The sequence below is a fragment of the Drosophila eugracilis genome, unplaced genomic scaffold (assembly GCF_018153835.1).
Source record: "Drosophila eugracilis isolate 14026-0451.02 unplaced genomic scaffold, ASM1815383v1 contig_1765, whole genome shotgun sequence".
NCBI lineage: Eukaryota > Metazoa > Arthropoda > Insecta > Diptera > Drosophilidae > Drosophila > Drosophila eugracilis.
This window is the reverse complement of record NW_024572605.1, coordinates 5,884,306-5,910,788: the sequence shown is the minus strand read 5'-3', so window position 1 is coordinate 5,910,788 and position 26,483 is coordinate 5,884,306. Positions and strand designations below refer to the sequence as shown.

Genomic DNA, 26,483 nt, shown 5'->3' with positions numbered 1-26,483 from the left:
AGTAAGACTGAACCCCTTCAAGACATTTTTGCTGGTAATAGCACGTATTTACTTATCGCAATGCATGGTTTCCTAGAAGATCATACTAAACGACTGGCATTATTGATTCATTTGAACTTAAAGTTTATATTAATACAGCAAAGGTTATCGAAGGAATATCATTATACAGAAAGAAAATATTACTTTATTATAAAATGATATGTAATATTGTTCCTTATTGGTTTTAATTTTAACAGATTTTTTTTATAAGTTTGGAAACCTTGACAGCTTGTCCATAATCCACGGCATGTAGGTGGGTACATCCATGTAGTAGGCCTTCTCGCCCGCTCCACAGTTCCTGCTTCCAGTGCTCACCACCCCAAACTGTACCGTACGAGCAATGCCGAAATAAAAGGTTTGCCAGGTGAGAGGTCCTCCCGAGTCACCCACACAGGTGTCCACATAATCTCCATTGGCGCAGAGAAACGAGCTGTCCAAGCCATTAGTGCATGTCTCAGTATTTATATAGACCTCCATCGTACTATTGGCAAAGCGGCTACTATCAATTCTTCCCCAACCAACCGCCATATAGGAATTTCCAATAACCGAGGTAAATGCTAGCAGTTCGTCAGTTAGGGGAAGGCAAATGGGTCGGATGTGCACTGAAAAAACAGGGTATTTAGAGAAACCACTAGGATGTAGTGGACTTCATACCTTTAAAGACGACTTTCCGATTTAGTCTCAACAGGGCAATATCAAACCAAGGGTAGACTGGGTCAAATTCCTCGTGAATAGACCAACTTTCTATCCCCAATTCCTCAGCGGGTGGGGCACAAACCCTTTGATAATCATAGGTGGTGCAATCAGGTGAGGTATCTAAGTCAAGTTCTCCCAGTCGCACTTTTAATCTGCTTAAGATTGAAGATCACATTTTAATCTTGAAAGACATATTTTTATAAAACTCACTCGCTAGATCGTGGACACATTTTAAAGCAGTGTGCAGCAGTTAAGATGAAACCTTATTAAAATGAAGAAATAATCAGGAAACTCGATTCTGCACTATATATATATATATATACATACGTTCGGAGATAAGGGTGCCTCCACATCGACACATCTTTAAGTTACTTGGTATATAAATAAATGCCATCCAAGGTTGGGAGAATAACGAAGATCTTCTGCCGCCGGTGATCCTTCGACGTAGTTTTTGGAGAGGTATTTGATTCGATAAGACTCCGCACTCCATTTGCCTCAACTGGTCGTAAACCCTTCGCTCTCCCGGTGTCCAATCTTTGGGCCCAGCTTCAGATGAAGCCATTAGGTAGATGATCGCCCAAGCTAGGGTAAAAATTACAAGAAAACTGTTCATGATCGGAGCTCTGATCGAAAGAGACTGAAGACCTTTCAAGTCATCATTGGTGTTGATACCACCTTATCGTTATGCAAAGTTTCCCAGAAAAACAGAATAAAGGACTGATAATTTTCGTTCATTTGAAATAAGAAAACAATCCAAGGCCAGATAATGATATGAAATTATGTTAACCAATGCATTTTTTATTCTTTTCAATTTATTTAATTATGAAGAGGGAAATTTCTCCAGCTTCTCGATTATCCAGGGTATATAGTAAGCGACCTGTGTATAATAAGCCGTTTCAGATCCACAACTTGAGGAACTGCCATGACTGACTATTCCGTACTGTACATATACCTTCCTGCCGTAGTAGTCACTTTCTCGAATTAAAGGGCCTCCAGAATCGCCCCTGCAAGTATCCTTTTCATTTCCATTAGTGCAGCCTTTCGCATTTTCAATGGGGTCTCCATACAAATTCGGACATTTTTTACTTAATAATGTTACTTCACGTAGAGTATCTGATGTTGTATAAATATCTTTAAGTCCCCAACCAGCTGCTAAGTATGGAACTTTCGTAATTGGAGAGATTCTGGCCAGGACATTATTTAGCGGCAAGCAAATCGGTAGAATATGTTCTGCGAAAGAGTAATATAATATAAATAATACAATAATATAATGTAAAACTCACCTTTATACTGTACTACTTGCTTCAGTCTGACCAGAGCAATATCGTTTATCTGTTCGCTAAAAGAAAAGTCCTCATGTACAAACACTGATTCGATTTCATAGTCCTCAGCGGTGAAGCAGACCTTTTTTCTCGCTCCTAAATAGCAATCTTCGGTTGTTAAAATGTTGTGTTCGCCCAGTCGAACTCTTAAGCTTTTAATGAATAAGATAAAGTTAAATGAGGATTTCAAAACAATATAGATATGACCTACTTATTATTACCAGGACACATCTCATAACAATGTGCAGCTGTCAATACATAGCCTACAAATCCGGGGATATTTTAAATAAGATAAGTTTTAAATTTATAGGATACCTACGTTCTGTGATAAGAGTGCCACCGCAGCGACAAGGTCCATTAGGAGTATAAATAAATGCCATCCAAGGTCTCGAAATTAGTGGTACCTCAGTACCACCGTATATATTATAGAAAAGCCCATTGGGTTTTCCACAGCCCCTTTGTAGATACAATTGCTCCATTCCCTTGTGACTTATTTTCCTGCCCTTACACCAAATAAATTCGTACACCTTTTATTAAATATATAAAAAAGAAATCTATATATTATTACTTATGCCTTTCTAAATCACAACTTACGGTTTCTCCAATTATCCCTTGCATACTCGTATAGTATCTAGGGAAGTCCTCTTTGTTTAGACAGGAAAATACCTCTCCATAGGCAGTAATTCCGACGGATTGGCATTGATTGAAAATGTTTAATAAAATCCACGCCAAGAAGATCAACATGCTTCACGCACAGAGTAAGAAAGTATACTGAAGACTTACTCAGAAAAATCTTATCAGTTCGGATTATGAAAATCTCAAGGTAGAGTAGAGATTCTTTAGAACGAACTAGTTTTATTTATTAGCAAAGGAAATCTTTTTTTACTTTTAATATGTCCTAAGTTTAAACTAACATTAGTATGTCTTAAAATTATCACAAATCCACACAAATTGTACTTAAGAAATTCTTAAAATTCTCTTATCATTTTATAGGACCTTTGACACTCGATTTAGTATTTTTTTATTGACATGACAAAGAAGTCAGCTTCCTAAGTCGAAAATCGGGTGGCCCAATAAAGCCTGCACTTTATGCCAGAGGCAAGCAGTTCCTTCTCCGCTTTTTCCTTGCCACTTTTAATTTAATAGAAAGCACACAGCCCCGAGGTCCTGGGTGGAATCCTGATTCTGCCAATGTCGGTATCAGTCATCACTTGTTAATCTCACTTAAACGTTTCAGCGGATATTGTATGGCCCGCATACATACACGTACTTCAAGATTTTTCGGCAAACAGCAGAAGATGGCAAACTACTAGCAACTTTGTCGGCAAAAGGAGCGCCAGGATATTAGCAAAGTGCAAAACGGCGACGGGAAGTGGAGTCGACGAGAAGGACGTAATGTATATTAAATGCACTCGAGGAGATTCAATTCATATTTCAGAACGTTTTGCCTTCATTATGCGGCCGAACAAAGACGACGCCCGCCCAGGCACGAGTTCTCTGCCCTCGAGAGGATCCATTTCACCTGTAGGATGTCACCTGTGCATACACAAGCGGGCTAACACAATGCTGCGGATAGGAAGCATCTTCCAACACCTTTTGGCAATCTTCTGTACTTTGTACCTGAACCAATTGTGCGGGCACAGGACCAAAAAACCAGGAGCACGAGGCGCTGGCAACCGCAAGACTAACAGAACACGCCCGCAATTGAGTCGATTTCACTTTCACACAAAGTCGGAAGGAGAGTCATTCCAAATCTGCTGAAAGGGGCTATGCACTGAGAGAAAACTAAGATCATGTACTTATTAAGACATGAAAGACATCATGAAATTCTAAATTCTTGTACTTAGTTCATAGTTGGTTTCATAAAAACTATTTTTCTAACTTCTGTATAAATTATTATTCTTCTTTTATTCAAACTTACTTTCTCTGTTTTACTCTTTTGGGCAAGAAAATTTGTCACTGCCGTTTTGGGGCTTGGGGGAAATTAAACGGATTTCCTCGAGAGCTTGACTTGACAATGTGTGATGTGGCAGTTGCTTGAAGTCATTGTCGAAGCTCATGCTAATTAGATTTATTCACAAAAGAAGGTTCAGGGGAAAAAAGAAAAGTGTGAGCTGAAATCCTCATTCAAATGACATGGCGAACTTAAAGAGAGATTAAAGATACATTTTATTACAAGCAAAACATGTTTAAGTTATATACCTTGGTTTTATATCTTTCTTGCCAAGTCTAAAATGAAATCGTTATTTAATCTCTAGCGGATTGCAATCTCATAACAGTTTGTTCCCATAACCTACTGTCCCGCATTTCTGCAACTAGCCCACAAACACACAAATCATTGGGCATTTTCCCTTTTTGATTTTGGTTCGAAAACACATTAATAATAATTAGTACAAACATGGAAGAGTTTTTAAAAGAATCGGCAACTCATGGTAGCTGTGGAAACGGAAAGTGAGTGTGGCATCAACAGCATTAGGGCGTGGTCAGCAGGAAGTCTGGATTCATTTGTCAATCGAGTCAGACTCCAAACATTAAGAAAACATTGCCCAAAGTCAGCGGAAAATAGATACGGAAATTAATATTTTTAGCGAATTTTTTGGGCCATCAAAATATTTACGGAGCTCATAAAATTGCATACTTTACGACGAGCCAACGGAAATTCTTTCTATGTAATTGCTTATAATTTTTATAGGACATCAGCAGGAGAAGCAGTAGGAGCAGGAGCCTCAGCAAGGGGTAAAAGGACGAAGGGAGTGGAGAAAGGACACTCCCATTGATAATGCGAGAGCAGACATCAATCTGTCCCAGATTCGTGAGTTTGCTTCAGCATCCCGGGCTGCCTATCCTCTGCCAAAGTGTCAGGACAAATCAATAAACTTCTAATTTTATTACGAACGTTACAGATACCGATCTGTCACTTTCCATTGTCGATTTGACAATTGATATCTCACACATCATTTGGTTCGAGTGCGCACAATGAGATTGTTTATGCCATTTTTGGGTAAGCGACTTGCGAAATATTTCCCCCGGGTAGTTCTATGGACCATATTGCAGGCCTTCCTCTAGGTATCGAATTTTCACCTTTCCTTTTCCCTTACCCTTAAGGACTGCTTTCTACTTTCTAGGGGTTGTCTCAACTTGCGGTTTTCTCTGAGAAATCGCCGTGATTTTTCTACATTTTCTGCTGGCATTTTGTCCACTTAACGCTGCTCTGTGGTCAGAGTTCAAATATGGGACCATTGACTAATGACAGTTGTCCGCAAATGTTTGCATAATCCTCTGATCAGATCGGATCGGCTTTTCCGGGTCAATGTGCTGGTCGATGGCGAAGAAAGTAGTTGGGGTATTGGGTGAAAGGCCTTTGTCTAATAATAAGGTTTATGACCTACTTAACTTATTTATCTGAAGGAATTTGTATATAAAAACGTCGTTTTAGTAAAACCTATTATTATATATCCTAATATATGATCTATTAGAACGCTATAGAAAGTAACTGCTGCTAATATTATTTTTTGTATTATTTATTTGAAACATTTTTGAGTACAAATATCTAAACTCTTCTGCAACAACCATAGACCAGGATGTTCTTGTCAACTTTCCCATACGGCTGACTATCTTTCCCATAAATCCCCTTGTAAGACTCTTGTAAACCCAAACTAAATTATGCAAAAGCCACGCTCTACATCATGTTAAGGACTCGAGTGATCAATCCCAATGATTTCTGAATTTCTGACACTTCTGCAGGCAGATTCTAGCTACTACAAAGGAGAAAGCGATCCTTGTACCAGTTTTCCGATTCGTCATGCCTGTCGCATTTGGATGTTGCTTTCGTTTTCGCTTTCGTTTCTGCCGATCTGCAGATCAATCAAAGTTGGTCACGCTGTCGAGAATTATGTCACTCGCTTACTCAAATTGCAGGATTCGCAGGACGAGGATGATGAACTGACGGTTAAACTGATTTGCATATGAGTAACGCAGAGTTTTCCTAGGCAGCTGCGGCTGAGTTTTCCCACTCCCCTGGGGAAAACTTTTCGCTTGACAAAGGTTGAATGAAAGTTTTCTGGGATTTTTTCTTACATTTTCTTTTAGTTTTTTACATGTTTTTTTCTGGCTGTCACCGCATCAATCATGCATTTTATGTTTGCATCTTTAAGACAAAACTATCTTTTGTAATTAAGTAAAGTCCGTTTAATTGGCAGCCTGGAAATTCGATACTTTCCAAGGCTTACCCTAATCCTTTTTAATTCATATGGAAATTCGTCTGGTGAAAGCTAATACTTTCGCGCCTGCGCAGATGTGGGAATTTCCTCTGAGCGAACATTTCTAAATAAGACATTAGATTTTAGTTGATATTCAGACCAGCCCTTTAGATATATCCCCCTCCTGCCCATATATCAATCAATTGTCAGGGTCCATAAACGATTTTATAATGGACAGCTGCCCGTAAGTGATATAAAATCATTCGATGGGCATGCCAAAATCTGCACTTTATGGCCATATAAAATTGGGATCTACTCCCGAAAATACAAAAACCAAGAAGAAAAAAACAGATGTGGAAATGCCAAATTAAATCCAAGATTCGTGTAAGTCCAGAAGTTATGGCTCACCCTCGATGACTGGCACTCCGAATCAGACTTCCTGTGTGTGCTCATCGCTCCATTAATTGCTCGAAGGATGCGACATCGCCAAGACAGGAAGCGGAAACTGAAAGTGGACGTGAGGGTGAGGGTGAGGGACAATCCAGTGCTCTAACTAAGCGACTAGCTAGCGGCAAAAAGTCATAACACCAAACAAAACACACGCAATCTCCTTAAGCAAATTTAAATTACGTGAGCTCGACATCGCCCCGGGTGCATTCATTAAACGTCTGTCTCTCTTCTGCCCGATAATTAACGCCCTTATGTCCAGGAAGCAGTCCCACAAATTCCCCAGTCAGCTAAAAGGGACACTTCTATATAGAGACAGTGACTCCATTGTCCTGCCTCCGAGGGCCATTGTGACTAATTGATTTGCTCAAACAAATGTCCCGTCGCTACCCTCAGTTCTTCGACTTAATTTTGTATAGAGTGCGCCATACCTTGTCTGGCCAAAAATATTTGAATTTGCGGCGGCTAGTTAATAGGATTCTAATGCCATCTTGACGAGATTTTAGCAGCAGGACAATAGAGAATTTGTCATGGGAAGGATTCATTTCGACATTAAATGGCAACCAATAAAATATTGAACATAAATTACAGGGCCAAGGAATAATACAAAATCAAATTTGAAACGGAAACTTCATTAAAATTTCGCATTGTAATATTTTGTAGAGTTTATTGCTTTAAGATACACTGATTTTGAGTAGTTTTGGACTTTATTAGGAAAATATTTGTAAGCCAACTAAACATTTTTACGAATTGAACAGTTTTTGACTCAATAATAATATATAAAGCTGAAATTTGTATATTTCCTATAGCTGCAAAAGGAAATAAAATAAAATAACAAAACTTGTAAGAAATCCAATGAATTTTAAAGAGCCAAAAAGCAAAACCAACATGAACCTACCTACCAGATTTATTTACTGTAATAAAGTCAAGGAAACTCTCAGTACTTATTCATATTTTCATTACCAAAAATGCAATTTTATTTTACCCAACAACATTGAACGAACTTTCACCTGGAGTTTACCTACCCGATTAGCAGCATCAAAATTAAAGTTTTGCCAGATTTTTTAATTCAATTTTTTGTTGTTGAAAGTTTTCAGATGAGTTTTACCTGATTTCCAGCAGCTTGCCTTTTACATGACAGCCACCCTTTTGAGATGACCAAGGCAGAGTTTTGCTCCCATCTCGCAGGACCAGAAATAACCTTGTCCAGACTCAGAGTTATGAAAAACAAAAGGGGTTTGTTATCGGGAAAAGTTCTCAGTCCGAAAACCCTTTTGTTTTTCCCACATGACACATAAATAAGTAACTGCAACTGGTCAGCCTCAGTTTTTAGTTTGCATTGCAGCTTCAGCCTCAGCTGCTTTGTTAATTGAATCATTAGGGTTGTGGAACCAGAGACAATGCCTCCATAATCATTATGAGTGATTTCAGGCAGGCCGGAAAAACAAAAGACCGGTGCCTGGTTTTAAATGTATTTGAATAAGTCACCCAGCTGGCCATTTCACTCGTGTAACTCCAGATGCAATTCCCTTGTAATCCCCTCAAGGGGTTGCCCAAAAACCGGCAACCACTTGAGAATCGGGTTTAGTGCTTCCCCGTAGATGATCCAACCAAGACGGGGAGGATGTGACTTGAGGATTTTCCAGACTGATACACTCCAGTGCCCTCGCACGGGTCAATAACTTTATGTCGAGTGCAATGGTATTATTTTTAGAGAGTGCATAGGTCGTGGGCTGCAAAATGAAAGAGGTTCCCATTTTTCTTTGACTGATTTCCCTTCTTAAATTAAAAATCATAATTTATAATTTATTTTACATGTTTCACAGTTTGTTAAGGAAGGTGCCATCTCTTCGCTGGTATTTATTTCCAGCCAAAGACATTTTTCCTTTGAAGCTGAGCTCATCCAAAGGCCAGTTAAGTTCATCCTTTTCCGTGTCCCAGCTGTTGTCTAAGCTCAGTTTCATAACCCAGAGTGCCAGACTCCCAGACTGAGTGTCAGTTTACTGCGGGGATATCATGTCAACGCTTTGACTGGCATTTAACTTGCCCTTGTCGCAGTGTTTTACCCAGGCAGCAACATTTAAGGGCTTAAAACTTTAATTAAAAGGCGCAGGAACAGAAAAGAACAGAACAGGAGCAGCGAGCACAGCTGGGTCCTTTAGCATTTGATCTATGCGCTGACAGGACGATGAAGACGATGGCTTGGCTTGGCTCAGTTTTGGTTCCCAGTGCATTCCGTAATCGGATACTTTTATTGCTGAAAGGATAAACCGCAAACTGCTTTGCACGACCATCACATAATACATTTTATAAGAATTTCTCGTCCCCGTTGGCATAAGCAGCTTAAAGTCGCTGCCTGCATTGAAAACTTTACGACAGTTGTAACGATTCTTTTCTTTTTTTTTTTTTAGCTCCTTACTTGGCTGGCTTCTTTTGTTTCAGGAAGTGTCGTTTTTGTTCGGAAGGCTGATCGCAAATAAAAATATATATATGTACATACATATATATATTCCTGGCTGGCAATAAAATTGATGGATTCGTTGCGCGACGAGCTCAATAAAAATGTTGCAACATTTTTGGGGAGGCGGTTGAGGCAGAGTATCAGAAAGACATTAAAGTCGGCATGCCGGGATTTTCCAAACTCACGATTCCCAGACAGGAAGTGTTTAACACACCTCGAGATAGCGACTAAGCACATTATAGCGTTAACTGGGCATTATTCAAATGCTGTCCGCAGTAAGCACATTAAACGGGATTATGCATGGGCAATAAACCGAACCGAGACTTCAGTTATTCCTTACATAATCTATACTATATGTATGCAAAGTTCATCCGATCCTCGGTGGAATTGGTGGTGGCAGCAAGGGGTTAAAATCGGTATATTCCTCGATTACATATCATCTGCTGTCTGTCCGTTTTGCGAAATCCCATTGTCTTCTCGTTTCGATTGAATGCAATCGTCGCATCTTAAGTAGCTGCCAAAAAAAGGAGGAAAAGGGGTTGCAGCTGGGTGTTGTAATAAAATGTTTACAAATTTCTGCAAAATGATTTTGCATGTGCCAAATTGAATGGTGAAAAGTTCTCAGTTGATTTATCACTCGATGAGTTTGTCCCAAAGTGGGAAAGTTATAGTAAAATCTGCTTGATGTCTTGATCAAATGGAAGGGAAATTCGGAGGAAGGAGTGAGAAACTTTTTAGGCATATAAGTGGGTACATACATCAAAGCTGTAGTTTTTAATGATAAAGTACTGACCCTATCTATTTCTTGAGATTTTTGTATTTGTAAAATTATTTATAAGTCGCTTAGTAGCAATTTAAGAAGATTTAAAAATTAATATCAAATAAATTCAAAAATAAGTTACACTGTTAGCTAACTTTTATAAAGATTTTAGTTAGTTCTTAGGCCTTTAAACAGTCAATCTTTTCTTCTTTCCTCAAATATGAAATCTCAAACCAATCAATGGCCTTCCCCTCCTTCCATAATTTACCAAAACTTAGCCTTGAACTTGCTGAATTTTCCCAAACAGCAAATTCCGAACTCATTAATCTATGTTGAATGAAATTTGAATAGTGAAACCCTTTGGCCTATATGAAAAATGACTCTCTATTGAAAAATGACTCCAATCGTGGCCCATATGCAAATTCAGTCAGCCAGAGACAAGGAAAAAACTGAAAACCTGAGTAATGTGTCTCTCGATATTCGCGCATTAATTACAAACGCAATATTTACAAAACAAATGTGTCGCTTTATGCTGTCTCCTTAGAAAGTGAAGAAAATTTAGGGGAAGTAAAAGGAGTGAGGCAGCTGTCCGCTGTCAACCCCTTGGAGTGACAAAAATTACAAAGATTACAACTTAATTTCGACTTTCAGCCCTTTGGGTTGAGTGCTGGACGGGCATTTACATACATAAATCCTGGATCTCGGCCTCTTCTCTGCTGGAAAAGACACTCGAAATAGTTGAAAATATTTTGTCGTGCCTTCCATTGTTGAATACCCCGTTACTTGAGATCCAGGTAAGGCGGCATTTGCATTTCCCTGACAGCTCTCACAGCTCACAGGCATTGTCCTTTCACACCTTTAAGTCTTGCGTTCCCTTGCAGATCTCACACTCCACTGCATTTGTAAATATTTTGATTGCATTCGGTGGAACTTTGCTATATACAGATAAAGAAAATCATCTTTATATCGTTTTGATATTGGTTAATAGTCTAGTAGTAGTAATATCATAGATTAAGTAAGTATTTAAGATATGCTGATAGATATACTTTCTTCTTTTCTTAAAATTAAAGTTTTAAGTTCTTTGTAATTGAATCAAGTTTTTTGGTTATTACAATACTTTTTCCTCTGTACAGAGTAAAGAGTAGAACTCCATCGGAGTAACCAATTAGCAGTTACCTGGGCAGCAGACGCACTCACCTGTGGCCAACTGTCTACGCCCTCGTACGACTGCAACAATGCCATCGCCTCAGGGCCAAATCAAAATTGCAGCCAGCACTTCCTTCGGGGTTTTTCATTTGGGCTCTGAATTCCTTCCCCTCGACTTTCACACGTTATTCAGTGAGCATAAAGCGGCGCGTATTTAGGCCAGAAACAAAATATACATAAGAAAAATAGGGGAAGACCAGCAGCTACAACAATCCACTTGACCAACTCGCTGGATGCCAAAAGCCAAGTCGCCGAAGCGTTGGATTTGTAACGTATTTTCACATTTTCAGAAGGGGACACTTCTATAATTGTTCTTCTCACTGTTAATATTTACGCCGGGGCCTTCTTGGTTTTCTTCTTATAGATGGTGGCTGGGCGATAATATAAATTTTCCCAGACAATTAAAATGAGGGAACAGCTCGTCATTTAGTGGCAATAGAAGGAAGATGTTGATCGCCATAAAAGATATAGATTTTCTCCTTGATAGACGCAATATGAGCCACTGGGTTTGGAGAGAGTTCCTTGGTTATTATGGGTCAACAAGGAGCAGTTTCTGCTATCTGGGGTTAGTTTTAAGGAACAATTGTCGGTTTTTGGAAGGAAGCGGCATATTAAAAATGCCACCTAAGTGACAAAGGAAGTTAATGCAGGGAATGTTGCACGTTTTTCTAACTGTCTTAAGGTTTGAATTTTCGTTCAATAACAGATAATAAAATTCTTATGTTGAAATTAATTATTGACTAGTCAAACTGAACATCATTAAGCAAATTCAACAAAGCATAGAAAAAAACACAAAACCATTTGCCAATTTTTTGAATAACCATTTCTACCCTGCAAACCGTTGACAGCACAGAAATTAATAGTTTCAGCCATTTTTTCAGCGAGTTTTCATATTCAAATTACATTCCAAATTGATTAATGGGCGAAAATTTGCATAGGGATGATGCGATGCCATATGTGATGAGGCTTAATTAAGGAAGGTTGGAATGTTTGCCACTCTCCCCGAATCCATTCTATATATATGCATATATGAATGCCTATCTATTCAATGGCACGCGATGCAGGATATTTGGAGACAGATGGGCAGCAGACACCCCCGCTTAATGCAGGATCAGTATGCTAATTTGTCCAGAATTTCTGGTCTTTTCGGGCTTTACCACGCGACAAGGACGAAAAACATACCACACGCGATAAAGTCCGCGGCTAGTTTTCATTTTTATCGAGATCGGACTAAAATTAGAACCCCGAAAAAGGGAGAAATTCCCTAAAACGGGAGCAGTTTTTCGCGCAGCTGTAGGCGTAAATTAAAATGCATTTTACGCAACTGTGCGACGAGATCCGGGTTTTAGATCCTGCACAGCTGTTGCCCCTCGTATTTTCCCTAATGGCACGCTCTCAACACTTGAAAAGGACACCCCCGCTCGGCTAGGGGAAAACTGGAATAGCTCTGTGTTTTTCGTGGAAATTTACGCATTTTCATGGTCGACTACGGTTGAACAGAAAGAGACCCCTCGACCGAAAATAGATTAGCCGCTCTCAAAGGATATTGAACCCAGCCAGGACGAAGGGACACAGAAGGACTTTGCTCTCTGGGTCAGTTGGATAGTTGGACAATCGCCGAAGGGCGCGTGCCACGATCGGAGTTTTCGGCCTAAGGATAATTGCTTCAAGTGCCGACAGATTGATGACTAGGAAGTTCCATTCCAGGATATATTTCAATTTAGAGCTCATGGGTTAGGAACTCAGGGAAACTAAAGTGGAAAAACAAATTAAATTTTCTAAGCACATTAATAAATTGAAAAAAAACGTTCGACATTACTTCTTAGTTTTTTTTTTATCCGCAGGACAACAAAAGATATGCAAAAACTTATAAAAAAAGTTTTTAGTGAAACACTTAGCACTTATTTAATTTAACATTAGATTTTAATAAATCGAATTTCTGATGAAATATGATTTATTTTTTGGGAGACAAAATAACATTTTAATCTTCACTCAAAACCATAAACATTAAAACAAATTTTAATAATTTAAAAAGCCCGCTAAAGTAGCATTTACCAACACTAATTTTAGAGATAGTTTTACCAGATCAGCGAAATAAGGTGAAAAAAATTTCTACCCTCCGTTCAGGGATCAAGTCCTTGCTTTCTTTTATCGGAGTCGCATACCAACCGTTTCTCATTGGGCGAGTATCACGACATCAAATAAGAATTTAATTGTTGTTCATTTGAAAATTCTAAAAATGGGATTAGCCAAAGAATATCCTTATCGTTTGCTTGTTCTCATTCATAGATACCAGGAGATTTATGTCATTCTACCATTTATATTCACTTTTGAGTCTAAAACCACGATAACAAGACAAGATTAATTTATTTTTATATACTGAAGTTAGTAAAGCTCAATTTTAAGAGAGTTTTTATTTACCGTGCACTTATTTAAGTAGTTCGCAGCCAGTTAAGCGCAAAAAATAAATTTCATAATTTTTTATATTTGTTGGCGGGTAGGTGTTACCATATCTAGTTGTCCTCTGGATTTTTAGGATATTCATGACTTAAGTTTAAAACTATATCGGTTACCCGGTCACACTATTCCATATTGCAACTCGATCGTGCGTGTTCTGTATTTTTGCGAATTCGTTGTGTGAAATTTCGCCACAAACAAGATCCGCCGTTCTGGAAAGAAAATTAAAACCACAAAAAATAAACTTCCAATAGCCTTCGCGTGTTGTGTGTCTTGCCGTGTGCGTGTGTCAGCGTTCAGCAGTGTGCGTGTGTGTGCGACAGAGAGAGGGCGAGCGGTGCAGCCGCAACTGGGAAATTCGATTGCCAATATTTTAGCAAAATAGCAATGTCGAGCGGTCAGCAATTGATGGCCGATTCACCAGCCTGCAGTTCCACTGACCATTCGCCTGTGTCAAAAAAAAGGCGATTGGAGTTGTTGAATGATGGAGAGGGGGTGATGCGAATGGAAGAGGAAGAAGCCGGCGGAGCAACGAGCAGCAGCAACAACTGCGAAAATCACGACAAAGCAGGCGGCGTTGACATTTCGAGTAAGTGCCAGAGTGAGACGACTAGTGAGCGCCAGCTGGAATTGTGCGTATCGTCGTCCACCTCTGACACATGCGACGTAAATGCGACGACGAAGCGGGCCGAAAAGCAGAGACCGAAACAGAATCAGGGAAGCGGCGACGACGTTAGTACCTCGTCAGCAGTGGAAAAGGAAGGAAGCAAGCGCCCGGAGAAGCGCCATTACCTGGACACCACCACAGTAGAATCGCAAGAAGCCTCCTCCAGTGGATCCACCACCAACAGCAACAACAATAAAGTCAGCTCCAGCAACAACAATAGCAGTAATAACAGCAGTAGCAATAACCGACAACTGGAAGGAAGCAGCAGCAACATGACTGGAAACAGTGCCGCCGCCGGCGGAGATATCGATGAATCGCTGTACTCGCGCCAATTGTACGTCCTGGGTCATGATGCTATGCGCCGGATGGCCAATTCGGATATCCTGTTGTCGGGACTGGGAGGACTCGGTCTGGAAATTGCCAAGAATGTGATTCTAGGCGGTGTGAAATCGATCACCCTGCATGACACAGCAACTTGTGGGGTATGTGTGTGGGGGCGAAGAAGCAATGAAAAAAATCGATAATTTTCCAGGCAGACGCGGGAAATGCCCGGGAAGGTAGACTTGGTAGCCCTGGTCTAAATGATTCATTTAGAGTTCTTTCTTTTTGACCAAATTGTCTAGAATCGTCGTGAAATTAGGTTAGGTTATCATCTCTATTTGCTTTCAAAAAAAAAAAAAAATCAAAGTGTTGTGTGTGTAATTTGGTTTTCCTTCTTTTTCTATTTGCCTCAAAATGTCTGCGCCATGCAAAAAGTGTGCGAGCGGGACCACCGTATGCACATAGCGGTCTGCAATTGTTTTTGCATTCCCTTTTGCCCGGCACATTCGCTATTGTTTTATGCACTAAAAAAAATGTTACTGTAAATTTACACAAAATTTTAATTTTGGAGTATTAGTTGTGGGTTTTAAAAATAGTGTAGAACATATTTTCCAATAGTTCGCTTCGGTAGTAATACTGAAAGATCAATTTAATTAGTTTTTCAATCTGATAAGCATTTTTTTACTGTGTACTTGGAAACTCGACAGATATTCTTTTGTTAGTCATAGTCTCCAGTCTTTGTTAATTTCATCACTTGTGCAATATATTAATTTTTGGTTTTTTGATTTGCAGCTCCATGACTTGTCATCGCAGTTCTATCTCACGGAGGCTGACATTGGCAAGAATCGGGCGGAGGCCTCCTGCGCCCAGTTGGCCGAGTTAAACAGCTATGTGCGCACTCTTTCGCACACGGGACCACTCACCGATGAGTTCCTGCTTCAGTTCCGTGTGGTGGTTCTCACCAACTCGGATGCAGAGGAGCAGCAGAGAATCGGCAAGTTTGCCCATGAAAATGGCATTGCTCTGATCATCGCTGAGACTCGCGGATTGTTTGCTAAAGTATTCTGTGACTTTGGAGAGAACTTTACCATCTACGACCAGGATGGCACTCAGCCGGTGTCCACCATGATTGCCAGCATAACGCACGATGCACAGGGAGTGGTTACCTGCCTGGACGAGACGCGACATGGCTTCAACGACGGCGACTACGTTACCTTCTCTGAGGTGCAGGGCATGCAGGAGCTGAACGGCTGCCAGCCACTCAAGATCACCGTTTTGGGACCGTACACCTTTAGCATCGGCGACACCAGCAAGTTTGGAGAATATAAGAGCGGCGGAGTGGCCACGCAGGTCAAGATGCCTAAGACGATCAGCTTCAAGTCCCTGGCGCAGGCCACCGAGGAGCCGGAATTCCTGATCTCCGATTTCGCCAAACTGGAGTCCCCAGCTACGTTGCACGTCGCTTTCAGTGCACTCTCCTGCTACCGCAAGGCCCACAATGGAGGGTTGCCGCGGCCGTGGAACGAGGAGGACGCCAACAGTTTCCTCGAAGTGTGCCGGGCCAGCAGTAGCGCAGAAGTAGACGAAAAGCTGGTGCTTCAATTCGCCAAGATCTGCTCGGGCAACACTTGCCCGCTGGATGCAGCGGTTGGTGGAATTGTGGCCCAGGAAGTTCTCAAGGCCTGCAGTGGAAAGTTCACCCCAATTTTCCAGTGGTTGTACTTTGACGCCCTAGAGTGTTTACCGACGGAGGGCGTTACGGAGGAGGATGCCCAGCCCGTGGGCTCGCGTTACGATTCCCAGATTGCCATCTTTGGCAAAAAGTTCCAGGAGAAGCTGGCCGATTCCAAGTGGTTTATTGTCGGCGCCGGAGCCATTGGTTGTGAGCTATTGAAAAACTTTGGAATGCTGGGTCTTGGCGCTGGCAAGGGTCAGATTTTCGTCACCGACATGGATCTGATTGAGAAGTCGAATCTTAACCGGCAGTTCTTGTTCCGGCCGCATGACGTACAAAAACCGAAATCTATGACGGCCGCAGACGCCATAAAACGCATGAATCCAGATGTGAATGTCACCGCCTTTGAGTTGCGTGTTGGCGCCGAAACAGAGAAGGTATTCTCCGAAGACTTCTTCGGCAAACTGGATGGAGTAGCCAATGCGCTGGACAACGTGGATGCTCGTATCTATATGGACCGCAAGTGCATCTTCAACCGCATCCCGCTGGTCGAGACCGGAACACTGGGAACCTTGGGCAACGTCCAGGTGATTGTGCCCTTCGCCACCGAGTCGTACAGCTCTTCGCAGGATCCGCCCGAGAAGAGCATTCCCATTTGCACGCTGAAGAACTTCCCCAACGCCATAGAGCACACTTTGCAGTGGGCGCGAGACGCTTTCGAGGGAGTCTTCAAACAGTCGGCAGAAAACGCTGCTCAGTACATTGCTGATCCTCAGTTCACCGAGCGAATTGCTAAGCTGCCGGGAATACAGCCCCTGGAGATCCTGGATTCTATCAAGGTAAGACTGGAATAATCCCATATTTTTATGTAATACCTTACCAAATTTCTTGAAAATTGCAGAAAGCTCTGATCGATGACAAGCCCAAGAGCTTCGCACACTGCGTGGAGTGGGCCCGTCTTTACTGGGAGGATCAGTATGTCAACCAGATCAAGCAGCTGCTTTTTAATTTCCCACCCGATCAGATCACCTCCAGTGGTCAGCCGTTTTGGTCCGGACCCAAACGGTGTCCTGACCCCCTGGTCTTTGATGTCAACGATCCCATGCACCTGGACTTTATCTACGCTGGAGCCAATCTGAGAGCAGAGGTTTATGGCATTGAACAAGTGCGTAATCGCGAGAAGATTGCGGAGCTGGTGCAACAGGTTAAAGTAAGTTACATAGAGAATATATCATTTGGGAAACATCTCTTATATTAAATTTATAGGTGCCAGAGTTCAAGCCACGTTCAGGTGTGAAAATCGAGACCAATGAGGCAGCTGCCGCCGCCTCGGCTAATAACTTTGATGATGGCGAATTAGACCAGGATCGTGTTGATAAGATCATTACGGAGCTGCTCAAGAATGCCGACAAGACCTCCAATATCACGCCGCTGGAGTTTGAGAAGGATGACGACAGCAACTTGCACATGGACTTCATTGTGGCTTGCTCAAACCTGCGTGCCGCCAACTACAAGATCCCGCCAGCCGATCGCCACAAATCCAAGTTGATTGCAGGCAAGATCATACCTGCCATTGCCACCACCACGTCGGTGCTTTCTGGGCTGGCTGTGCTCGAGGTGATAAAGCTGATTGTCGGACACCGAGATCTCGAAAAGTTCAAGAACGGCTTTGCCAATCTTGCGCTACCTTTCATGGCATTCTCGGAGCCTCTGCCCGCTGCCAAGAACACCTACTATGGCAAGGAGTGGACGCTCTGGGACCGTTTCGAGGTGACCGGCGAGCTTTCCCTGCAAGAGTTCCTTAACTACTTCGAAGAGAACGAGAAACTGAAGATCACAATGCTGTCCCAGGGCGTTTCTATGCTTTACTCCTTCTTTATGCCTAAGGCCAAGTGCTCTGAGCGTCTGCCGCTGCCCATGTCTGAGGTAGTGCGTCGCGTGTCCAAGCGCCGTCTCGAATCGCACGAGCGGTCCCTTGTTTTTGAGATCTGCTGCAATGACGTCGATGGCGAGGATGTGGAGGTACCCTATGTCCGCTACACGCTGCCCTAAGCCCATATATATTCCTAATTTAACCATTAAATTATTTTACGATCCCGTTTTGTTGTTGTCGCCGCGTTTTGGTATCGCGCAGCTCTAACGCAAAGTTAATGTCTAGCTGTTTGCATTTTAATTTACACAACACCATTACGAGGAGCAGCCCAGATCTAGAAATTATATATTATGTGTGTGTATCCTCTAAGGAATGGCAAATGAATTCGCATCATACGAAATACAAAGACTCGACTTAAAGCAAAAACTTAACTGCATCTGAAGAAACTCTCTGCTCAGCATAGTTGTAAAAGTAACGAATTACGGAAAACTGAACGCGGATTTTAATCGCATTGAGTAATTGGAAATTGAAATCTGAATGAGCCAGGCTGAAAATTTCACACTTCACTCATATATTTTTTTTATATGAAAGTATAAACTAATTACGTCATTGTATTAAAAACGGAGTAAAGCAAATGAATAAAGCTGTATATTTCATATGGTAATCGTCATACAAGATTACTCAGATAATTTTGTTTCAACACTTGACGTTCTGGTAATCTCATTTTCCCCGCCGGTTCAGGAATTAAAATTGTAATGCATACTGTTCTGCAAGTGAAGTATATAGGGGATGGCATCTATCTGTACGCCAGTCAGTTGGCAGAAAGTTACGTGACACAATTAAATATTTTATGCCCTCTCAAGACGTTTATGCCACCCCCAAGGAGGCGGCTGCCACCAAAGTGCAATTGGCAAGTGCCGTAAAGTTGCACTGCTCGCGGAAAGCGTCGGTCGGGGGCGGCTTGTCTTATAATTAAATATTACACGCAATGCAACTGAAGTATGGCCAAAGTTATGCAGTTTCGCTTCTCACTCTTGGCCTTTTGCGGCTTTTCTGGAAACTTGCTTGAATTATGCAGTTTAATGAAACAAACAGGCGGGAGGAATGTGGATGTGGTCGAAACGGATAGACGAGGAATCCCGGTGGTTCCCAAAACACGGCCGTTTTAGGCAGGCTAATCAAAGTTTTCAGTTAGTCCTTCAATTCTTGAAAGATTATCGATTTAGTTAGAACTTATTTTACAAGTTGGCTAGGCTTCAAAGTAATGAGTTTTCACTTCTATATGACTACCGTTTAAAATAATTTTCTACTTTTTAAAGGGTTTTACTTGGATTATGCTGATTAGTTTTCGTAAAAGAAATATATAATACGATATATACGAGGTGTGTTCAAAAAGTAAGGTGACTCTTCAAATTTCGCGAATTTCAAATTTTTCGATTATCGATTTTTTTGTTTTGTTATATTGGTACACTCTTCCCTAACATCTGTACCAAGTTTCAATGGAACATCCTCTTTTGTTTGGTTGTGAGAGGCGTAAAGTTACAAGTTATTTTGCGAGCTCGGCGATTTTTTGCTATCGAAAAATATGGATCAAAGGATTTGGATTTTTTGGCCAAAAACAACACCACAATAATGCCTCAGCCACCATATTCACCGGATTTGGCCCCATGTGACTTTTTCTTGTTCCCAAAACTGAAGATAATCGAAAAATTTGAAAAGTCACCTTACTTTTTGAACACACCTCGTATAACTTCTAAAAGGTTTCGATAATCGAAAAATTTGAAATTCGCGAAATTTGAAGAGTCACCTTACTTTTTGAACACACCTCGTATATTTGATTAACATTATTAAAAACTCGTCTAGAACACTAAGCGCTCATGATTCGAAATGGTGTTCGCTTGCCGATGGTTTATTTCAAACTAAAACCTGAAGTTCCAGGTTTGAATACACTTTTTGAAATTATAAAAAATTCCGTTTTTTCGTTCGTGATAAATATACCAGAATAATATCAAATTTTTTCAACAAAAAAATTGGCAAATAAATTTGCTTAAGCCAGTGTTTAGGTTTTTGAACCGGATGTGCTGCTCAACAGCTGTAGAGCATACTTTTGGGCTTTTTATATACATACATATTTGTTATACATGTATGTAAATTTATGAAAGATGAGCTACGTTATACCAGATGCCTGCTGGACTGGGTCTGACCGGAAATGTATGTTATCCGAAAAACTGGAAAATTTGAATATATATTTAATAAAAACAAAGGAAATATATTTTTTTCAGAGCCAGATCGCTTAGAAGGAACATTGTAAAGTCTCGTTTTGACTCACCAGTTATAGGGAAACCGGAATGATATAGAAAATACTAAATTTTTCAGGAAATATCTCTGTCTTGAAATTGTATCTTGCTCTTATTTGAGCAACATCATCCTTCCTGTCATATGTTCTAGATAGTTTATGCTTCCGGAACCGAACATAATCTTGAATTCTTAGTCATTAAAAAATTGAAAATTTCAACATTTTTCAGGGCCAGATCGGTTAAAAGGAACATTATAAAGCCTCGCTTTGAATCACCCGTTATAGGAAAACCGGAATGATATAGAAAAGACTCTTTTTTGCAGGAAATATCTGTGTCTTTAAAATATTTCAGGAATTTCATACTTCCTTCCTGTCAAATATTCTAGATAGTATTATGTTTCCGGCCCTGCGCTAAATCTTTAATTCTTAGTCAATAAAAAATAGACACTAATGCGAAAATTTCAAAATTGCGCTAAAAAAATTCTCGATTGGATAAGTCAGTAAAATTTACGCATTGAATACTTTCTTTGTTACTCTGTGGAATTCTGCGTGATTCGCTGGGATGAGCCCATAGATATAAATCTCGGTATTTTTTCGTGTGCGTCAGCCTTGTGCAAATGATCATCCGACTAGCGCCACAACGGCCTGAGACTGTTGACTCATTGGAAAAAGAGGGCCACCAGGGAGTTCTTTTATATTTTATAATTTTTTGGGAAGCTCTCACCCATGAAGCCGCTTTTAGGTGTGAAAAAGAATGAAAGCCTCGTAAATTTTAAATCGAATTTCAGGCTTATCTGGACTGCTGATCGTGTTTAAAGCTCCATGTTTGATCTCCCTACTTTTGGACTTCAGGGTAGGGCATACAAATTTCGTTCGACGTTTGCAAAATAATTTAAAATCTTTTGTTTTACCGACCCACAACCTGTTGGCAAAATGTGCGGTGTATACCATTTTTTGAATTTTTCAGTTGACAGGTCGTCGCATTTCTCATGCAAATCGGATGTGGAATTCGAATGTGTACTTGTTTCCATATTAATTGTTTATTTTCTCTTGCCATTGAGCGAGTGAATTCATAAAAAATTATATATATTGATGGTTGGCCATGTGACAGTTTTTAAGCGATAATGAGCCAAACTCCTCCGAATGTGATTAATGAACCTGTTAAATGGAAATCACTGGATGGCACATTCCCACTAGATGGACACATCAAGGCGAGACGAGAGCAATGGACAAGTCCAGGGAAAGCAGGGAAAGACACGAGTGCATTGGATGCATATTTTAATTAATTACTCGGATACAGATACATCTGCCTGCCTGTGGGTGGTGGTGGGGGAAGGTCAATTGGTCTGGCATTTCCTGCCCATTTGGCCATAAGACGCATTCGGGCATGCGTCACATGTATTGAGAAAGTTTTGGGGCTGTGTGTAAAACACAATTAGTAATTGCTTTGATTTCCTGCCTGTGGAAGAACGTGTTCGATTTCGCACGCTTGGGAAATGGTAGTATGTAAATCTCATGTCTCATGTCATGTGTGGCGGCGCACTTCCATTTTAGACCGGCCGAACATACACCTCAAATTGAGTCATTGTGGGGGCAATATGGAAACGATGTCCCCTAAATACATTGAAAAAATTAAAGCACATATTACAAAGTGTTAATTTTTGAAATTAAGTAACCAAGTTTCGAGATACTATTGATTACTTTTGTGTTATATTTTAAATTTGGACGTCCAAGTATAAATATCTTTGTTGATGTTTCATAAATAAACACCTTTTTAATTTCTAAACCACAATTAAATCAAAAATTGTTGAGTGGAACATCAGCTATTGGCAGACACGCATATAAATAAATAAGTTTCCCCATATCAGCCACAGCCCACACAAATAATACAGCATTGTACACGCTGATGGAAACTGCTAAAGCATAAGCTGCAGATACTGTTATCAGCAGTTGCGGAGAAAGGCAATAAACAAGAAAGATAGTCTCCAACTAAGTCAGTGACTCATTAGAGAGTTACTAACCTTTCTTATGCTGTCGTCGACTTCTATTATCGTCTTTTTCCCATCCGGAGGAAGTGGCACATAACCGATTTCTCGATCCTGACCATGGTAACTCAAGTACATATGTATATATATATAGATTACGTAATGATACACGGACAACTTCCACCGAAACCTACGTTACTTCCATTGAGTAATAAGTAATATCTTTGATAAGACAAAAATATTGATACTGTAAGCACTCAAAATAACGCACATGTTGAGGGCTTGACCATGTGTCACTGAAAGGTTCGTCATTTGTTCTTTATTTGGGTCAACTGCAGACCAGAATCGGTTTTGCATTCATTCAATTTCGTGTTCAATTATCATTTGAACCCAAGACCTCTGCCTAAGTTCAGAAATTGCCGGCAAGTTTGTTTCGGATATTCTGCGAGTACAGTGCTGTACGCCATAATAAGATCACGGATTAGATATGTAATCCAAATCTGAAAGGTATTTTATATATTAAGTTTTTGTATTTATTATTTAAGAAGGGTTCTATGGAAATTCTCCTTTTCTTTCTCTTCTTTTATTTTAATATGCCAGCTTTCGACCACTTTTTTATGAACATATAGAAATTTCATGTTCGATCCACGCACATGCGACACGTATATTTTTATGACTTTCCTTCTAGTCATCAATGGACCTGATTGGTTATGATAAAGAGAAAATAAATTGAATTTAAATGGAAATTGATCATAATAATTACAGAAAACATCAAATCATCTTTGTATCAAGGTAATTCCAGCTTAATAATTATCAATGACTTTTTGGGATTCCCAAAAGGCTGTGATACGATGAAGATATAGTATCTGAATGACTAATCAGCCAACAGTCAATATTCGTGCGTAAAATGATTACCCGCTCATTCAAAAATACAACCAGTTCGGTCAATGAAATACGGTCTGAAAGATAATGAATAAAAGTCAAGAAAATCACCAAATCTATTTCATATTTTACTACACTAACCCATTAATAAAGTTCCAACACCGATGGATCCCTCGCCTATTTCTATAACCCAATTATTATTTTCTTTTTTAAAGAACTGACCCATCAATCAGTATTATACAACATCTTTTTGTGTTTATTGTGCAATAAGTGCCTCCAAACTTAGCAAAAACGTGTTAGGACTGACACTTTTTGGCAGACAAGAAAAGAGAAGTTGGACTGACTACCTAAGAGCGGACACCTCCAACGATCAGTATTGAGCTCTCTTAGAAATACACAGAAAGGAATGTCCAGTGGTTCGACATCAATTTTAACCTTGAAAATGTATAAAAACATATATCTTGTATAATTTTTATCATATTGTCGTTTTTTTTAGGTTAAACTGAAATTGCACCACATTCTTGTTTTCGGTTATTCTTCTACGTTTTAAAATATGTATATGCACTATTTTTCGTTGTTAGTCATAAGGAATTTTAAAAAAAAAATATTACTGACTTATCTAATATATATTTCCGAGAATGTTTTTTGTAGTTTGGGTTTTGGCACTGAGATATTTTTTTTCTCTGGTAATGATAATTGCTATACGATAATTTTGTGCTTTTCTCATAAATATATTATTTTTATATTTAAAATATTATTCTTAAGTCTATAGTCGGCTTGGGAAGTTGGAGTTCATTATAGTTCCATCCATATTAACGTTCATATTGTTCCTCCAACTGATCATCATTTTAAATATTTCTTTTCTGTGTACGATCGCGTTCTCTTGCGCTCTTTTCCGCTTGTTGAGCATAAGTGTTGAGAAGCGCTCGCTGTGTTCTTCGTCGCAAGTCGCTACACGCCGCAGCCAGTCCAGTCAACAGTCGCTGTTAAACATCCGCGCGGTAAGCCCGCTACTCGGCGGTTTAACGAAATTTTTCAGTTCGAAACAAAACAGAAATAAGTAAATGTAAAAAAAAGAAGAAAAAGAAACCATCGAGATTTATGCTAACACGAAAAACGCGAATAAAGAGTACAGACCGCCCACTTCTCCTCCACGTTTCTTTTGTGGAGCGAACAAAGCTGGGTAACGGTTAACGGGCAACGGGAATCGGGAATCGGGAATCGTTTGTATCGGGAATATAATAAAAAACGGTAGAACAAGGAAAAAGCCTTTCCTTTGTGCCAGGCACTGCGTGCTAATTAAATCGTGTGATTTCTGTGGCCCAGTGGCTAAATGTGCATTCGATATTGAATTCAAATTCCAGTTCAACCCAATACAAGGCCCCCCTGCTCCTTGATTCCCCATTTATGCGTCATATGTAAAAGGGCGGAAAAAGGGCGAAAAAGGAAAGAGCGACAGAGAGAGAGAAAAGCAAGGCAAACCAAGGAAAGAAGCAGTGGCCACAACAAAACCAGCAAACACAGAACAAGAAGCACAAAACAGAACAACGGTAGCCCCCACCCACAACGCCGCCCCACCTCCTTGCATTGTTTTTGTTGCTGCTGCAGCTGTTTTTTTTTTATGCTGCCGGCTATTTGTGTGCGTGTGTGTAGCCAATGCGCATGTGTGTCTGTGTCAACCCCCGCGGACAAAAAGACAACAACGAAACTAAAATAAAAGTGAAAAGTTCAATTCCCAGTTTACCATTACGAATTGTTAGTTCAGCTCATCATTTAAATAAGCCTCGAAAAAATAAAGATAAATAGTTTTAATACGAGAGAAGAATAGTGTCAAAGTGTTCTTTAAATCGGTTCTAAAAATAATAAAAAAGTGTTAAGAAAAGCTAAAGAAATGTGTTCCACATGTGTCATCGTTGTTCTGCTCGCACTCGTTGCGGCAGTCTCGTGCATCCAGGATCTGACCCTCCCACACCAAAGAACTTCACCCAACGTTGAGCTGCTGGACGTACAGAATCAAAAGTCAGCTAAATCCAAGAATGCTATATCTGAGGATATAATGGTGAGTTTACTTTATCGTATGTTATTATGAGTAACTTAAAAGAGTTATCCATTTCTGAATATTTAAGCATTTGGTTATATTTTGTGATTAAATGTTATTCTAATCAGAAAAGAACTTTTTTAAATTTGTTTTTTCTTCACATTCAACCATATCTCTCTAGCTACTGTAAATCACTTGATATTCCAAATTATGAAAGTTCAAAGAACACTCTCACACTACCACAATCAAGTATTCACTTAAACAACACACAAATATAATCAATCAATGCATAACTGATGATAAATGCTTAAACACTGTTTGACACGATTGCCCATTTCAATAAAACTGCATCAATTATTAACTTTTGAGCCCCTAGAGCCAGTTGAGTGGTTGAATTCAGCCGGCAAATGTTTGCAATAAAATCTATAAGAGCAATAATTGCTACTGTGACATAAATAATTGAGCCTTATAAATATGGAAGCGAAAAATGTAACATTTATATCACAAATAAGGTAAAGAAAAAGAGCAAAAAGGGTCAGAGGTAAACATCTGAGAATTAAATCAGCATTCAAAAGAAGCAGACTCATTACAGTGGCCACTGCAGTCTCAGATACCCAACCAGTATCTTCGTATACGGGAGCAGACATTAAGTCGAGGGGCGGGGTCTTGCATCGAGATAAGGCGGATCTGAAGGCCTATAATACCCCTCTCCACAACTCCTCGATGCAGATGCTGCTGTGGCTGCTCATGCCTATGACCCCAAAATCCCAAAATGGTCTACATATGCATAGACAGCACGAGTCATAGCTGTAATAGATAATTTTATAATCTGAAATATATTTATGACTTAAAAGTTATAATAGAAATAAAATAAGATGGTAAGAAAGATGATTAGAAAGTAAGCGGAGTGGTCAAGAATTACAGAGTTCATTAAGGAAAAGGAAGGGTAGTTCAAGAAGGAACAAAGCCTAAAAGAGGACAGTTTTAACCATTCGTTACGCACTGTACTTACGTGCATCCAGACGCCGCAAGATGGGGGCCCCCAGTAGTCTCGGGCTTGGCCACTGCAGCTTGCAGTGCACAATGCATGCTTATTGTTTCGGGGCCATGCATCTCATGGATCTTAATGCATTTGTGGGTCTGCGTAACCCCTTGCTAC

General features: G+C 40.1%; 4 protein-coding genes across 5 annotated transcripts in view; 2 read left to right on the top strand and 2 right to left on the bottom strand.

The window, feature by feature from the left end:
- Window positions 1-228: 228 nt before the first annotated feature.
- Window positions 229-1,356, bottom strand: LOC108104770 (serine protease grass-like). 2 transcript variants are annotated; one of them, XM_041819907.1, is made up of 4 exons: window positions 1,063-1,356; window positions 946-997; window positions 694-890; window positions 229-641 (listed from the first exon to the last, which is right to left on the bottom strand). In XM_041819907.1, the coding sequence occupies exons 1-4, from the start codon at window positions 1,346-1,348 to the stop codon at window positions 244-246; spliced, it is 933 nt and encodes a 310-aa protein (XP_041675841.1). In that variant the 5' UTR covers window positions 1,349-1,356; the 3' UTR covers window positions 229-243. The 2 variants fall into 2 exon arrangements, with proteins under 2 accessions (XP_041675841.1, XP_017066495.1); XM_017211006.1 differs by having other exon boundaries at window positions 694-887.
- A 199-nt stretch (window positions 1,357-1,555) lies between these two features.
- Window positions 1,556-2,797, bottom strand: LOC108104757 (serine protease grass-like). Its single transcript, XM_017210992.1, has 5 exons — window positions 2,652-2,797; window positions 2,377-2,584; window positions 2,269-2,320; window positions 2,019-2,209; window positions 1,556-1,965 (listed from the first exon to the last, which is right to left on the bottom strand). Exons 1-5 carry the CDS (start codon window positions 2,673-2,675, stop codon window positions 1,556-1,558), a joined length of 885 nt encoding a protein of 294 aa, XP_017066481.1. The 5' UTR covers window positions 2,676-2,797.
- A 10,912-nt stretch (window positions 2,798-13,709) lies between these two features.
- Window positions 13,710-18,787, top strand: LOC108104847 (ubiquitin-like modifier-activating enzyme 1). The gene is made up of 4 exons (XM_017211164.2): window positions 13,710-14,736; window positions 15,368-17,089; window positions 17,152-17,460; window positions 17,517-18,787. The coding sequence occupies exons 1-4, from the start codon at window positions 13,975-13,977 to the stop codon at window positions 18,300-18,302; spliced, it is 3,579 nt and encodes a 1,192-aa protein (XP_017066653.1). The 5' UTR covers window positions 13,710-13,974; the 3' UTR covers window positions 18,303-18,787.
- Window positions 18,788-24,279: 5,492 nt separating this feature from the next.
- The window catches only part of LOC108104792 (matrix metalloproteinase-2), a 75,402-nt gene continuing 73,198 nt past the window's right edge, over window positions 24,280-26,483 (top strand). The window contains exon 1 of the mRNA XM_017211055.2: window positions 24,280-25,345. Within this exon, the coding sequence (XP_017066544.1) occupies window positions 25,178-25,345 (168 nt within the window). The 5' untranslated portion in view covers window positions 24,280-25,177. The remainder of the gene's footprint in view (window positions 25,346-26,483) is intronic.